Here is a 13944-nt window from a genome sequence, read left to right on the forward strand (position 1 = left end):
CCTCTTCAAGGTGAACTACAAGCCACTCCTCAAAGACATCAGAGATGACACAAACAAATGGAAAAATGTTCCATGCTCATGAACAGGAAGAATCAATACTGAGAAAATGACCATACCACCCAAAGCAATTTATAGATTCAATGCTATTCTTATTAAACTATATTGACATTCTTCACAGAATGAGAAAAATTATTTTAAAATTTACATGGAACCAAAAAAGAGCTTGAACAGCCAATACAATCCTAAGCAAAAAGAACAAAGCTGGAAGCATCACACTACCTGACTTCAAACTATACTACAAGTCTACAGTAACCAAAATAGCATGGTACTGCTACAAGAACAGACATATAGACCAATCAAACAGAACAGAGAACCCAGAAATAAGGCCGAACCTCTACAACAATCTGATCTTTTACAAATTTGACAAAAACAAGCAATGAGGAAAGGATTCCCTACTTAATAAATGGTGCTGGGAGAACTGGCTAGCCATATGCAGAAAATTGAAACTGGACCCCCTCCTTATACCATATATAAAAATCAATGTATTTCTTAAAATACAAAAGCTAAATTCACTTTTCATTTTAAGTTCTCTTTGCTAGACAGCAAAAAATTGATGGAGACACAATGACATTAGTTAAAGAATACTTTCCTAGATCAATATTACTGCATTTAAATAAATGGAATTAGGACACGCATTATTTCTATAGTGACTTCAACAATCATATTTTCAATCAAGGTTTTCTTAAGTTTTAAACCTGGTACTTTAAATTCAAAATCTAAATGTTACTTGTGAGCAGCTTCCATACTCTGCAGCTGTTAATCTTTTCCTTCTACATAAAACCTAGAGTATCAAGTAATATACTCCATAATAATTTTCCAAGACCTGGCTAAGATGCAGACATACTCTTTTTTAAAATTAATTACAGACATAAAGGCAATGCCAGCTATTGAATGTGTATTTGACAACAGTCAGCCAAATTGAGGTAATGGCAGGCGTGATTTATTAATGAAAAAAAAATTATCAGGATATTACCATAACCTCATTTTGGAAATAATCAGAATTTATGACTATGAACTAACATAGTTAAGAGGACAGAGAAAAGAGTGCCTCTGCAAAGGACACAAAATCAAAAATTTTGTTCAATGGGTCATCTTACAATACTGAATTAAAAGGTGATACAGTCTTAAGGAACCATTAATAAAGTTAGGTCTTACCTAAAATTTTATGTACCACATACACGCGCGCGCACACACACGCGCGCACACACGTGTGCCCAACAAAAGCAACAGACATTTGAAAGCAGTACTCTGCAAGCACTCTCCAAACACTTCTATCATAATCTTTCTGTGACATTTACACTTTAGTTGCTTTGTATTCTGTTATGTAAATTGATTGGATTTAGAGAGCAGAAAAATATTAAACTATATCAAAAATTACTGTCTTAACGAAACATCATTAAAGAAAACTGCTATTACTGTGTTTTAATCACCCATTTTTACCTGTTGCTCTCCGAAGTCTCCAAGATATTTTCTTCTTGAGCATTTAATAACATTTCAGATACCTGATACTGAGCCTCTAACAGGAGAAGAGTATCCAGATCACAGCATATCACACTTAATAACCTATGTAAAAAAGAAAAATAAAAGTAGATTGTGTAAAATATGTCCCAGAAGCATAAGTACATCCTTGATGTCTCAAAGTAATACCTGTACATCAAAATATAAATCTTACAGGAAGTATCATTTAGTTATTTCAGATATATTTTTAATCAATTAGAATAGTAATCTCCTCTTCAAAAGTTGTTCTTACTGAGTGTTTTTAAAAGACCATGGATAATTTCTAATCCAGATTTTTAAAAATGTATCTAAATCTACATAAATAGTAAATTTTCCTCTCAACTGCCACTTAATTTAAAAATTCATCAGAGAACATTAGCAAATCCAGAAAAACTCCAAATTGCCATAACTTTTTATTCAGAAGTTAATTACCAAAGTTATGATAGAATCATCATTTTGCTGCCAATCTAGAAAATGTTCATTAGATAAAATGTCAATGGCTAATTTTATAAGTGTCAGATCAAGCTGAGAACACCTAAGCCCACTTAGCTATCTTAATATTATCAAAAGATACAAGCAGAAATCGTGTGTCTCCTATTATAATGCAAGAGGACACACACAGTGCACTGTCTATGAAGTACTCTCGCCCAGGAAACTGAACCTCAATCTAATCAATCCTATACATCTTATTATCAGTTTATGGGAATCACAGGCATTAGAGAAACATATTTAAAAACACCGTAAGGAGAAAACAGTCAATCAAATTCAGAGTTTTGAGAATACTACACATTATTTATATATTATTTGTTCAGAAAACAAAAAGTCTTAAAAAACAGAAGGGAAAAGAAACTCTTACAAGTTAAAAAAAAAAAAAAGGACCAAATGTCAAGATTTTGTTTTGATCTTGATTCAAGCAAACTTTAAAAGTGCATTTTTAAATCACACAGGAAAATATGGGAGTATTACGAGATGAGATCAGGAAAATATTGTTAATTTTGTTAGATGTAAAAATGGCACAGTGGTGAGGGTTTTTTGTTTCATTTTTTAAAACATGTCCTTACTTATTAGAGATATGCACTACATGTTTTATATGTAAAACAGCATATCTGAAATTTGCTTTAAAGTACTTAAGAAAAAAAATGTATGTGGAGGGAGGGAGATGAAACAAGACTGGTGAAATACTGATAATAAAGATGAGTGATGGGCACATGAAAGATTATACCATTCACTACATTTTTTATGTTTAAAAATTCTATGATTAAAAAGTGTTCAAACAAAGATAATATGATGAGAATGCTGGGAGGCTATGGTAGAGTGGGTGGTTAGGTAAGGTCTCTCTGAAAGGTGGTATTTGAGGAAACAGGTGATCCAAGAAGAAACCAACCTTCCAATAACACTTACTGATTTATCACAGAGGTATAGTGAAATATGAGCATAATGGCTTACATACAAGGATATTTATTGCAGAGTGGCCACATAGGAATCAATGAGTCAATCAATCACTCTCTATCCACAGAAAAAAGTTTAAATGCCAGAATATTTTTAAGTGGCATACTTTGCAAATATTAGAACACAGTAGCTTATGGTTTTTATAAAGAACTATCTCCAAGGAATATTAATTGAAAAAGAAGGGGCACAAAATACTGTGTCTAGTACTAGCATTTGGGTGAAAAACAGAAAACCATGAATATACATATAAATACATGCTTGTTTTTACATAAAATACCTATCACAGGAGAGAAAAGAAAGTAGGAAGAACTGTTAGCTCTGCAGTTGTGATCTGAGAGACAACCAGGGAATTTACTTCTTACTGGTATTGATTTTTGAGTTTTGGTACAACTGCATGTTTTACCTATACAAAAGCACACATAAGTAAAGGAAAAAAAGTTTTGTGGATGCCTTTAAGAGTCAAAAATAGCAATTCAATGTCATTCTCTACAACGTGGCTAAAATATTCAAACGAATATAAAACTAAAGACAAATCTATCATTACTTTAGAGAGCTATTCTCGGCTCAATTTACAGAAATAAAAACATTTTTGTTAGGTAAAATATAGGTGAAGGCAAGATGAAAGATATGTTAGCCTTCTAGGGAAAAGATGATGGAGTATGCTGGCATTTCCCTTTCTCATCTTAGAAATAATCCAAAGCATGGAGGAGGGAGAAAAACAGCATATCACAGAAATGTTTAACCACAAAATGAATTGAAGGGTAGCCAAAGGCAGTAAAAATAGGACAAATGGTGCTGAAGAAGGGAAAGAATGAGACAGGATATTGTGGCTATCATTCATATATATAAACCAGAACATTTCTCAAAAAAAAATTGATATGGTTTGGCTGTGCCCCCACCCAAATCTCATCCTGAATTGTAGCTCCCATAATTCCCACGTGTTGTGGAAGGACCTAGTGGGAGATAATTGAATCAAGGGGGCGGTTTCACTCATACTGTTCTTCTGGTAGTGAATAAGTGCCATGAGAGCTGACGATTTTATAAGGGGAAACCCCTCTCACCTAGCTTTCATTCTCTCTTGAATGCCACCATGTAAGACGTGCCTTTCACCTTCCACCATGGTTACGAGGCCACGTGGAATTGTGAGTCCATTAAACCTTTTTTTCTTTATAAACTACCTAGTCCTGGGTATGTCTTTATCAGCAGTATGAAAATAGAATAATACAGTAAATTTTGGGCTACTCTTACCTTTAAGTCAACAGGCTAAGAAGGGAGTTACAAGGTTGGCTAGGGTGTCTGACCTGGACTATCAGGATGAAATCAAGGTACTACTCCACAATGGAGGTAAGGAAGAGTATGCATGGAATACAGGAGATCCATTAGGGTGTCTCTTAGTATTACCAGGCCCTGTGATTAAGGTCAATGGGAAACTACAACAGCTAAATCTAGGCAGGACTACAAATGGCTCAGACCCTTCAAGAATGAAGGTTTGGGTCACTCCACCAGGTAAAAAACCATGAAGTGCTGAGGTGCTTGCTGAAGGCAAAGAGAATACAGAATGGGTAGTAGAAGAAGGTAGTCATCAATACCAGCTATGACCATGTGACCAGCTGCAGAAATGAGAACTGTAATTGTCATGAGTATTTCCTCTTTATTTTGTTAAGAACATGCTTGTGCATATATACATTTGTACTAAGAAAATATCTTCATTTTATTTCCTTTCTCCTTTATCATGTGATGTAGATTTCTTGACTTCATATCAGCATTTAAGTGTTGTTAACTTTATGTAGTAGTATTTGGGTTGGGGATTGATGTCTTTCCAGTTGTACGAAGGATAGTTGTATTATGTTAGGCATAATTATAATCTTTTTATTGTCTTTATATGAAGATTATGTATGATTTCAGATGTTTATGAGTTCACATTGACAAAGGGTGGATTCGTGATGGTTAATATTGAGTGTCAACTTGATTGTATTAAAGGATGCAAAGTATTGTTCGTGGGTGTGTCTGTGAGTGTGCTGCCAAAGGAAATTAACATTTGAGTCAGTGGACTGAAAAAGGCAGACCCACCCTCAATCTGGGTGGTGGACAATCTAATCAGCTACCAGCGCAGCCAGAACAAAAGCAGGCAGAAGAATGTGGAAAGACTAGACTGGTTTAGTCTCCCGAGCTACATCCTTCTCCCACGCTGGATGCTTTTCGGCCTCCAACATCGAACTCCAAGTTCTTCAGCTTTGGGACTCAGACTGGCTTCCTTGCTCTTTGCAGAAGCAAGGCTTCCTTGTAGATGGCCTATTGTGGGACGTCACCTTGTGATTGCATGAGTCAATACTCCTTAATAAACTCTCTTTTATATATACCTATTATCCTATCGGTTCTGTCCCTCTAGAGAAACCTACTACAAAAATAAAAGCAAAATACATTTCTAAGAAGAAAAACAAAATAAAATTCTCAAAAATAAGGAATATAACCCAAGAGTCAATGCCTAATCCTCTGTTTTCAACAGTGAAAATGGAATACACAGGACCCCCATTATGACTCCAAGAAGCAGAAGGAGCACAGTGGAACCACAAGTCACAAAAAACTCAATTAACAATTAATTACTAGTTAGATTATAGAGACAATTACTAACAAACAGAAAATTGTCTACCTCCATATCAAGATATATGAGGGGTACTAAGGGAGAGGAGAGGATGGCTTGAAAAAGGTACAAACACACACATACAAAATTTGGGCCTTTAGAAAAATTCCATCTAACCAGGAGCATTGCCCCAGCTTCTCTGGTTTCTCTTAAGCATAAGCCTCCTACAAACAGCTGCTGCTAAAAAGCTCACATCTCTCCAAAAAGAAGTACCATACAAAGGTGCTATAAGAAAAAATTTTTAAAAAGATAAACAGATGGGAGATACATACTAAAAACAAGTTGTCTTTAAATACTTAAACTGTGAACACACAATTTTCTATGAATTAAACAGGTTTGATAAAGCAGTGGTCTCCATTAAGCTCCTTGCACAAAATAAAAATCTATGAACACAGGGAAGAAACAGCAACCAGAAAAAGTAAAACATGAGCTGGCAGAGCTAAGGAATGAAACAGAAGAATAAAACTGTCATAGAAATGAAAATATAATTGCAAACAGTAAAAAAGAAAATAGATACTGTTAAGAAGATAACAAATACAAGGAACAGAATGACAAAAGTGTGAAAAGTATAATGCAAATAAGGAGTTTAAATTATTGATTTCTTGAAGAGAAAACTGAAATAATCTAACATGATATATCTTTAAAGATATTAGTCAAGAAATTCTTCCCGGGAGAAAAAAAAGCCATCAATCCAAGTACGTAAACTATACAATATGTCCCAGAGTAAATTGAATCAAAAGAATCAGCACAGAGACAGAACCTGGTAAAGTTAAGCTTAACAGGTAACAAAGAACCATTGGGGTGTCCAGGCAAAAAGATCAAGTTACTACAAGAATAGGGTGAGGGATGCAGAAGGAGGGGAAATCAAATTGTTCCAGACATAGCTGCAGCAACATTCAATACCAGAACAGTAGGACAAAACTGGAAGGAAGTCTAACATGATTAGATATTAAAACATATTACAAACTGTAAGTATTCAGACAGTTTTAATAACAAAGCAAAAGAAAATAAAGACATAGACCCTAATACATACAGAAATTTTAAATTATGTTAAGAGTAAAGGGACCAGGCATAGTGAATCACGCCTGTAATCCCAGCATTTTGGGAGGCTGACGCAGACTGATCACTTGAGTCCAGGAGTTCGAGGCCAGCCTAGGCGACATGGCAAAACCTGTCTCTATTAAAAATATAAAAAATTAGCTGCTCATGGTGGCACGCATCCATAGGTCCCAGCTACCGGAGAGGCTGAGGTGGGAGAATCACCTGAGCCCAGGGGGTCGAGTCTGCAAAGAGCTGTGATTGCACCACTGTACTCTAGCCTGAGTGACAGACTTTGTCAAAAAATAAAAAAAAAAAATGTGATAAGATTTCCTGGTGAACTAATTATGATGTAGAGTAAAAGAAGAAAGAAATCAAGAATGACTCCTGGGTGTTTAGTTTTAACAATAGGGAGGATCATGTTATCATCAACCCAGATATAAAAAGCTATAGGTTAAGAGGGTTTAGGGAAACCCTTTTCTTTCTTTAGGCTACTAAACCACTGAACAGATAATGAAAGTAACTGTCAGTGGATTTTTAGTTAAGATTTGAAAAGAGACATCTAAAGTATCTGGATGTAAAATGAGGTGATCCAAGGTGAACTGGGGCAACTTTATGAGCAAATACATACCTGGACTGAATTCTGCTAATTAGGGAGTGAGTAAATCTAAAATAACAAATGATGTAAGACTTTTAAAATCTTACAAGTACTAGAAATAATGTAAAGCTTAGCAAATTTAATCCCGCAGTAAATTAAAATAGTACCATATTGTGACCAAGTACAGATCATTCCAGGGATAAAAAGAGAGTTTAATATTAAAGTATCTCCTGATGTAATTTATGACATCAATATGTAACAGAAGAGAGCCATATAATCATTGGACCAGATGCTTAAAAGCTCTTTGATTTAAGATTCAACATCTACTCTCCATTCCTTGTCCTCCAAAAAATTCTGAGTAAATTAAAGAAAGGTTACCTCTTTAATTTGATTTTTAAAAAGACAAATCTATCTCAATACAAGACCTAAAAGCATAAACAGGAAAAGCATTCCCATTAAATTCATCAGGAAGGCAAAACTGCCTATTATTTTTTAACATCATTCTAGAAATTCAAGATAATGCAAAAAGACAAGAATAAAATAAAGGGGCACGCTATGTGAAAGGAGATAGAATGTTCACTATTAGAAAACAATTAAACTGAGAATGATGGTTTCCAGCTGCATCCATGTCCCTACAAAGGACACAAATCATCCTTTTTTATGGCTGCATAGTATTCCATGGTGTATACGTTCCACATTTTCTTAATCCAGTCTGTCACTGATGGACATTTGGGTTCATTCCACGTCTTTGCTATTGTGAATAGTGCCGCAATAAACATACGTGTGCATGTGTCTTTATAGCAGCATGATTTATAATCCTTTGGGTATATACCCAGTAATGGGATGGCTGGGTCATATGGTACTTCTAGTTCTAGATCCTCATTCTCAGCAAACGATCGCAAGAACAGAAAACCAAACACCGCATGTTCTCACTCATAGGTGGGAACTGAACAATGAGATCACTTGGACTCGGGTAGGGGAACATCATGCACTGGGGCCTATCATGGGGAGGGGGGAGGGGGGAGGGATTGCATTGGGAGTTATACCTGATATAAATGACGAGTTGATGGGTGCTGACGAGTTAATAGGTGCAGCACACCAACATGGCACAAGTATACATATGTAACAAACCTGCATGTTATGCACATGTACCCTAGAACTTAAAGTATAATAATAATTTAAAAAAAAAAGAAAAGAAAACAATTAAACTATTTGTGAATTCATCGCCTAATGACATAAATTTCAATTTACTTAGAAAAACATTGGTTGAATACCTACTAAGTGCCTACTACCGTTTTAAATGTTGGGAATTCAGCAATAAATACACACACATACACACAGATATCCCAGTCCTTACAGAACTCTAAATGGTAGAGGAAGGGAACCGCCAATGAACAAAATTAAAAATTAAACTACAAAGTAATGGATACAACTAAAACAAGAAAGTGAAAAATGAGTTGTAACAAGGGAGTGAAAAAATGTATCACTCTGTGTAATTTTAAATAAGGTGGTCAGGAAAGAGCTCACTAAGAAGGTGATAACCTTTTTAGGAAAGACCTAAAAGTAATGCGGAAGTAAGCCATATAGCTATTGGAGGAAAAGGTGTTCCAGGTAGAGCAAATAGCTTCAGCCGAATACCAAAGGTGATAGAATTTCTGACCTGTTTGACAGTTTGAACAGTAAGGGGGCCGATATAGCTGAAGTGGAATAAGAAAGGGAGAAGTACACATTGAGGATCCCCAAATCCAAAATCCAAAATGCTCTGAGCACCAACAGGATGCCACAAGTGGGCAATTCCACACCATGTTATGGATCACGGTCACAACACAGTCAAAATGCACAACACACAGTTCACTTGGCATTCCTACTGTTCAATGTACATTACCTGTTCCCCCCGCTCCCCCATCCCGAGATGGAGTTTCGCTCTTGTCACCCAGGCTGGAGTGCAGTGGCATGATCTCAGTCACTGCAACCTCCACCTCCCTGGTTTAAGCAATTTTCCTGCCTCAGCCTCCGGAGTAGCTGGGATTACAGACACACACGCCACAACGCCCAGCTAATTTTTGTATTTTTAGTAGAGATGGGGTTTCACCATGTTGGTCAGGCTGGTCTCAAACTCCTGACCTCATGATCCGCCCACCCGCCTGGGCCTCCCAAAGTGCTGGGATTACAGGTGTGAGCCACCACACCCGGCCCAAGGTACAGCATCACGGTGGAGACTGAAAGCCTGCAGTTTTATTGTTCAACAGCTAATACAGGTGTTCTGGTGATGCTACTGTGCTGCCAGTTATCCTGAATATGTCTTTTTTTTTTTTTTTTTTTACTGTATAAACGGTATGTCACATTTTTTAGTGTTAAATACTATGTGTGAATAAGTGTAAGGAAATGATTGCTTATCAGTAGCTGATATAGTTTGGATATATGTCCCTGCCCATATCTCATGTCAAATTGTGATCCACAATGTTGGAGGTGGGGCTTGGTGCGAGGTGACTGGGTCATACGGATGAATTTCTCAATGGTTTAACACCATCCCCTTAGTGCTGTTCTCGTGATAGTGAGTGAGTTCTCGTGATAGTGAATGAATTCTCATGAGCTTTGGTTGTTTAAAAGTCTGTAGCACCTTCCCTCTTGCTCCTGCTCCTGCCATGTAGGATGCTTGCTTCTCCTTTGCCTTCCACCATGATTGGACACTTCCTGAGGCCTCCCCAGAAGCAGAAGCTGCTATGCTTCTTGTATAGTCTGCAGAACCATGAGTCAATTAAACCTCTTTTCTTTATAAATTACTCAATCTCAGGTATTTCTTTATAGCAATGTAAAAATGGACTAATATAGTAGCATACAAATTTAGAGTCAGGAAAGATGATGACAACAGGCAACCACAGATTGCCCACTGTGATAGTGACACTGAGATAGTGACACTTTTGCTTTCTAATGGTTCAGTGTACACGAACTTTGTTTCATGTACAAAATTATTTTAAAGTATTGTATAAAATTACATTAGGCTTTTTGTATAAGGTTTATATGGCACAAAAATGTATTTCATGTTTAGACTTGGGCCCTACCCCCAAGATATCAAACTATGTATATGCAAGTATTTCAAAACCTGCAATCTAAAACACTTCTGATCCCAAGCATTTCTGATAAGGGATACTCAACTTGTATTAGGAGATGAGGTCAAAACAATACTAGGTTGGTGTATTAATCCTTTTTCACACCGCTGATAAAGACATACCCAAGACTGGGTAATTTATAAAGGAAAGAGGTTTAATGGACTCACAGTTCCACATGCCTGGGGAAACCTCACAATGTTGGCAGAAAGTGGAAGGCACATCTTACATGGCAGCAGGCAAGGGAAGAAGTGCCAGCAGGGGAAATGCCAGATGCTAATAAAACCATCAGATCTCATGAGAACTCACTATCTTGAGAACAGTATGGGGAAAACCACGCCCATGACTCAATTATCTCTGCCTGGCCCCGCCCCTGACATGTGGGGATTATTACAATTCAACATGAGATTTGGGTGGGGACAGAGAGCCAAACCACATCAGAAGGGGGTCCTGATCCATGGTGATGACTCTGGATTTTTTTATGGTGACATGAGAAATCACTGGGGACGGTTTCATACTGATGATATGAAAAGCTTTGTGAGTACACGACTGAGATTACCTGATTTGTGTTTTAATGGGATCATTTCAACTGCTACGCACGTAATAGGCTAAAATTAGCCAGGAGCAGACAAAAAGAAACCAGTTAAAAAGCTATAGCAATAATTTAGATAAGAGAGTAGCTTAAAACAGGGTATTGTTAGGATTTCTGGACTGAAAAAATGGCTCTGCATTGTCCAGATTCTTAGGGTAGCCCCCAAGATGCCCACATCCTGGTGCTCATGTTCTTGTATGATTCCCTTCTCCCGAGTGTAGGCAGGTCCTATGATATCTCTCTAACCAGTGGAGCATGGTATAGGTGATATGATGGATGCGATTATATGTATGTGATTACAAGATTACATTCCATAAGACTGTAGTGCTCTTCTTGTTGGGGTGTCTCCTGTGCTCGGAGTTGAGGGCAACTTTCAACAGATAGCTATAAGAAAGGACCTCCAGCCTTTAGCTAGCAAGAAAACAAAGGTTTCAGTCCTAAATCTGTAAAGAACTAAACTCGGCCAACAACCTATGTGAGTTAGGAAGCAGATGTTTCTTGAGTTTCACATGAGACCACGGCCACAGTCTACATCTTGACTTCAGCCTTGTGAGACTGTGAACAGAGGAACCAGCTAAGGTGTGTCTAGACAAAAACTGAGATAGTAAATATGCATGGCTTTAAGTCACAAAGTTTATAGTAATTTTTTAATAGAGCAATAAAAATAATATAAACTCCAACTTTAACAGCTAAGCAATTAAAAATATGATGCTGCTATTTGGTTGATAAGGAGAAAACAATTGGAAATGGCAGGGGGGATACATATACACACATACATACATATATACACACATACTATATATATTATACAAATAAATATTTCTTTTATATATGGAGACAAAAACATATTTTTTATATATATATACACACACACACATATATATATAGTATGCGTGTGTGTGTGTGAGTTTGTGTGTGTGTGAGAGAAAATTATGTAGGTGGCCTGTAAAAAAAAAGTACCAAAAATAAAACTCCAATAAATTTACTTATAACATACCAGCAATAACCAATGAAGCATTACCATGGAAGAAGAGACTCCATTAGCAATAGCAAAAAATATAACAGATGATAATAGATGATATAATATTACAGATGATAATATACAATATAAAAAGGACAGGATCTATATGAAGAAAGCTACAATGTATGACTGAAAAATGTGAAGAGTTCAATAAATAAAGAGAAAGCACCTACCAAGATGAGAATGTTAAATATTTTTAAGATGTGTATTCTTGACTAACTTTATTTATGAATTTAAATAAATATTATGTAATAATTTAATCAAAACTGTACAAAATATTTGTGCAGAATTTAATGAAATACCTCCACTAATAATCTGAAAGAATCTAATGGACACTTATCACTATTTATCAAGTGCTTACCATGTTCTAAATTTGGGAGAGTTGTAACATATTCAGTCTCATGAACTGGGTAAGAAACATACAGCTTTTGTCTCCATATATAAAAAGAAACAGAGGCACAGAGAGGTTAAGGACCTTCCCTAACAACAGTGTTGCAATGTAGTTCCAGTGTCCACGTTCTTAACTGCTCACTGATACTGCCACACACTATAATACACACTGGGGAACATATTATCAAGCTAAAAAAAATAAATCCATGAAAGATATATGAGACTTCTACATAGAAAACTATAAAACTTTAATAAGAGTAATTAAAGAAAATCTAATTAAACAGAGATATAGGCCATGTTTACAGATTGGAAAACGGTATTATGCAGATGTCAATTCATCAATCATTGATCTATAGACTCAATACAATGATAATTAAAATCTTAGTGAGTTGGTTTATGTGATAAGCTGATTCTGGAATTTATATGGAAAGAAAAGGACTAAAAATAGCTTGAGATATTTTCGAAAAGATCAAAGCAAGAAGAATTGCTCTATCAGTTATTTTTACTTATTACAAAGCTATAGTAATTAAAATGAAGTTCAAAAAGTAACAAAATTAAAATATATTGTTTAGTCAGACACACAGACTAATGGAACAGAAAGAAGAACCCAGAGATAAAACTACACACTTACAGCCAAGTCCTTTTTGACAAAGTTTCCAAGAACATACAGTGGGGAAGAAACACTCTCTTTAATAAATGGTGCTGGGAAAACTGAATATTCATACGCAGAAGATTGAAACTAGATCTTTCAGCACATGCAAAAGGATTAAAGATCTAACTGTAATACCTGAAACTATGAAACTACTAGGAGAAAACACTGGGGAAACACTACAGGACACTGGTCCAGGGAAAGATTTTTTGGGTAAGCCCTCAAAAGCAAAGGCGACAAAGCAAACATAGACAAATGAGATTACATCAAGCTAAAAAGCTTCTGTACAGCAAAGAAAACAATGAACAAACTGAAGAGACAACCTGCCGAACGTGAGAATATATTTGTAAAGTATCCATCCAACAAAAGTGTAATAAACAGAATATACAAGGAATTCAAACAACTCAGTAGCTAATAATAATAATAATAATAACCCAATTTAAAAATGGGCAAAAGATATAAACATATTTCTCAAAAGAAGACATACAAATGGCTATGAGGTATATGAAAAAATGCTTACCATCACTAATTACCAGGGAAATGCACATCAAAGCCCAAATAAGATAACACTTCACTTCAGTTAGAATGGCTATTATCAAAAAGACAAAAAAAATAACAAGTGTTGGTGAGGATGCAGAGAAAGGGGAACACTCATACACTATTGGTGGGAATGCAAAGTAGAACAGCCATTAGGGAAAAGAGCATGGAGGTTCCTCAAAACATTAAAAATGTAACTACCATATTGACATGGTTTGAATCTGTGTCCCTACCCAAATCTCATGTCAAATTGTAATCCCCATTTTTGGAGGAGAGCTTGGTGGGAGGTAATTGGATCACGGAGGCAGATTCCTCCCCCTCTTCTTCCCATGATAGCGAGTTCTCATGAGATCTAGTTGTTTAAA

The 13944-nt window shown here is 36.1% G+C and overlaps 1 protein-coding gene across 1 annotated transcript in view; it reads right to left on the bottom strand.

The window, feature by feature from the left end:
* TBC1D32 (TBC1 domain family member 32) overlaps positions 1-13944 on the bottom strand; it is a 227788-nt gene that overhangs the window by 82650 nt on the left and 131194 nt on the right. The window contains exon 24 of the mRNA XM_038000966.2: positions 1501-1623. Coding sequence (XP_037856894.2) covers positions 1501-1623 — 123 coding nt within the window. The remainder of the gene's footprint in view (positions 1-1500; positions 1624-13944) is intronic.

Source organism: Chlorocebus sabaeus, chromosome 13, assembly GCF_047675955.1.
Source record: "Chlorocebus sabaeus isolate Y175 chromosome 13, mChlSab1.0.hap1, whole genome shotgun sequence".
Lineage (NCBI taxonomy): Eukaryota > Metazoa > Chordata > Mammalia > Primates > Cercopithecidae > Chlorocebus > Chlorocebus sabaeus.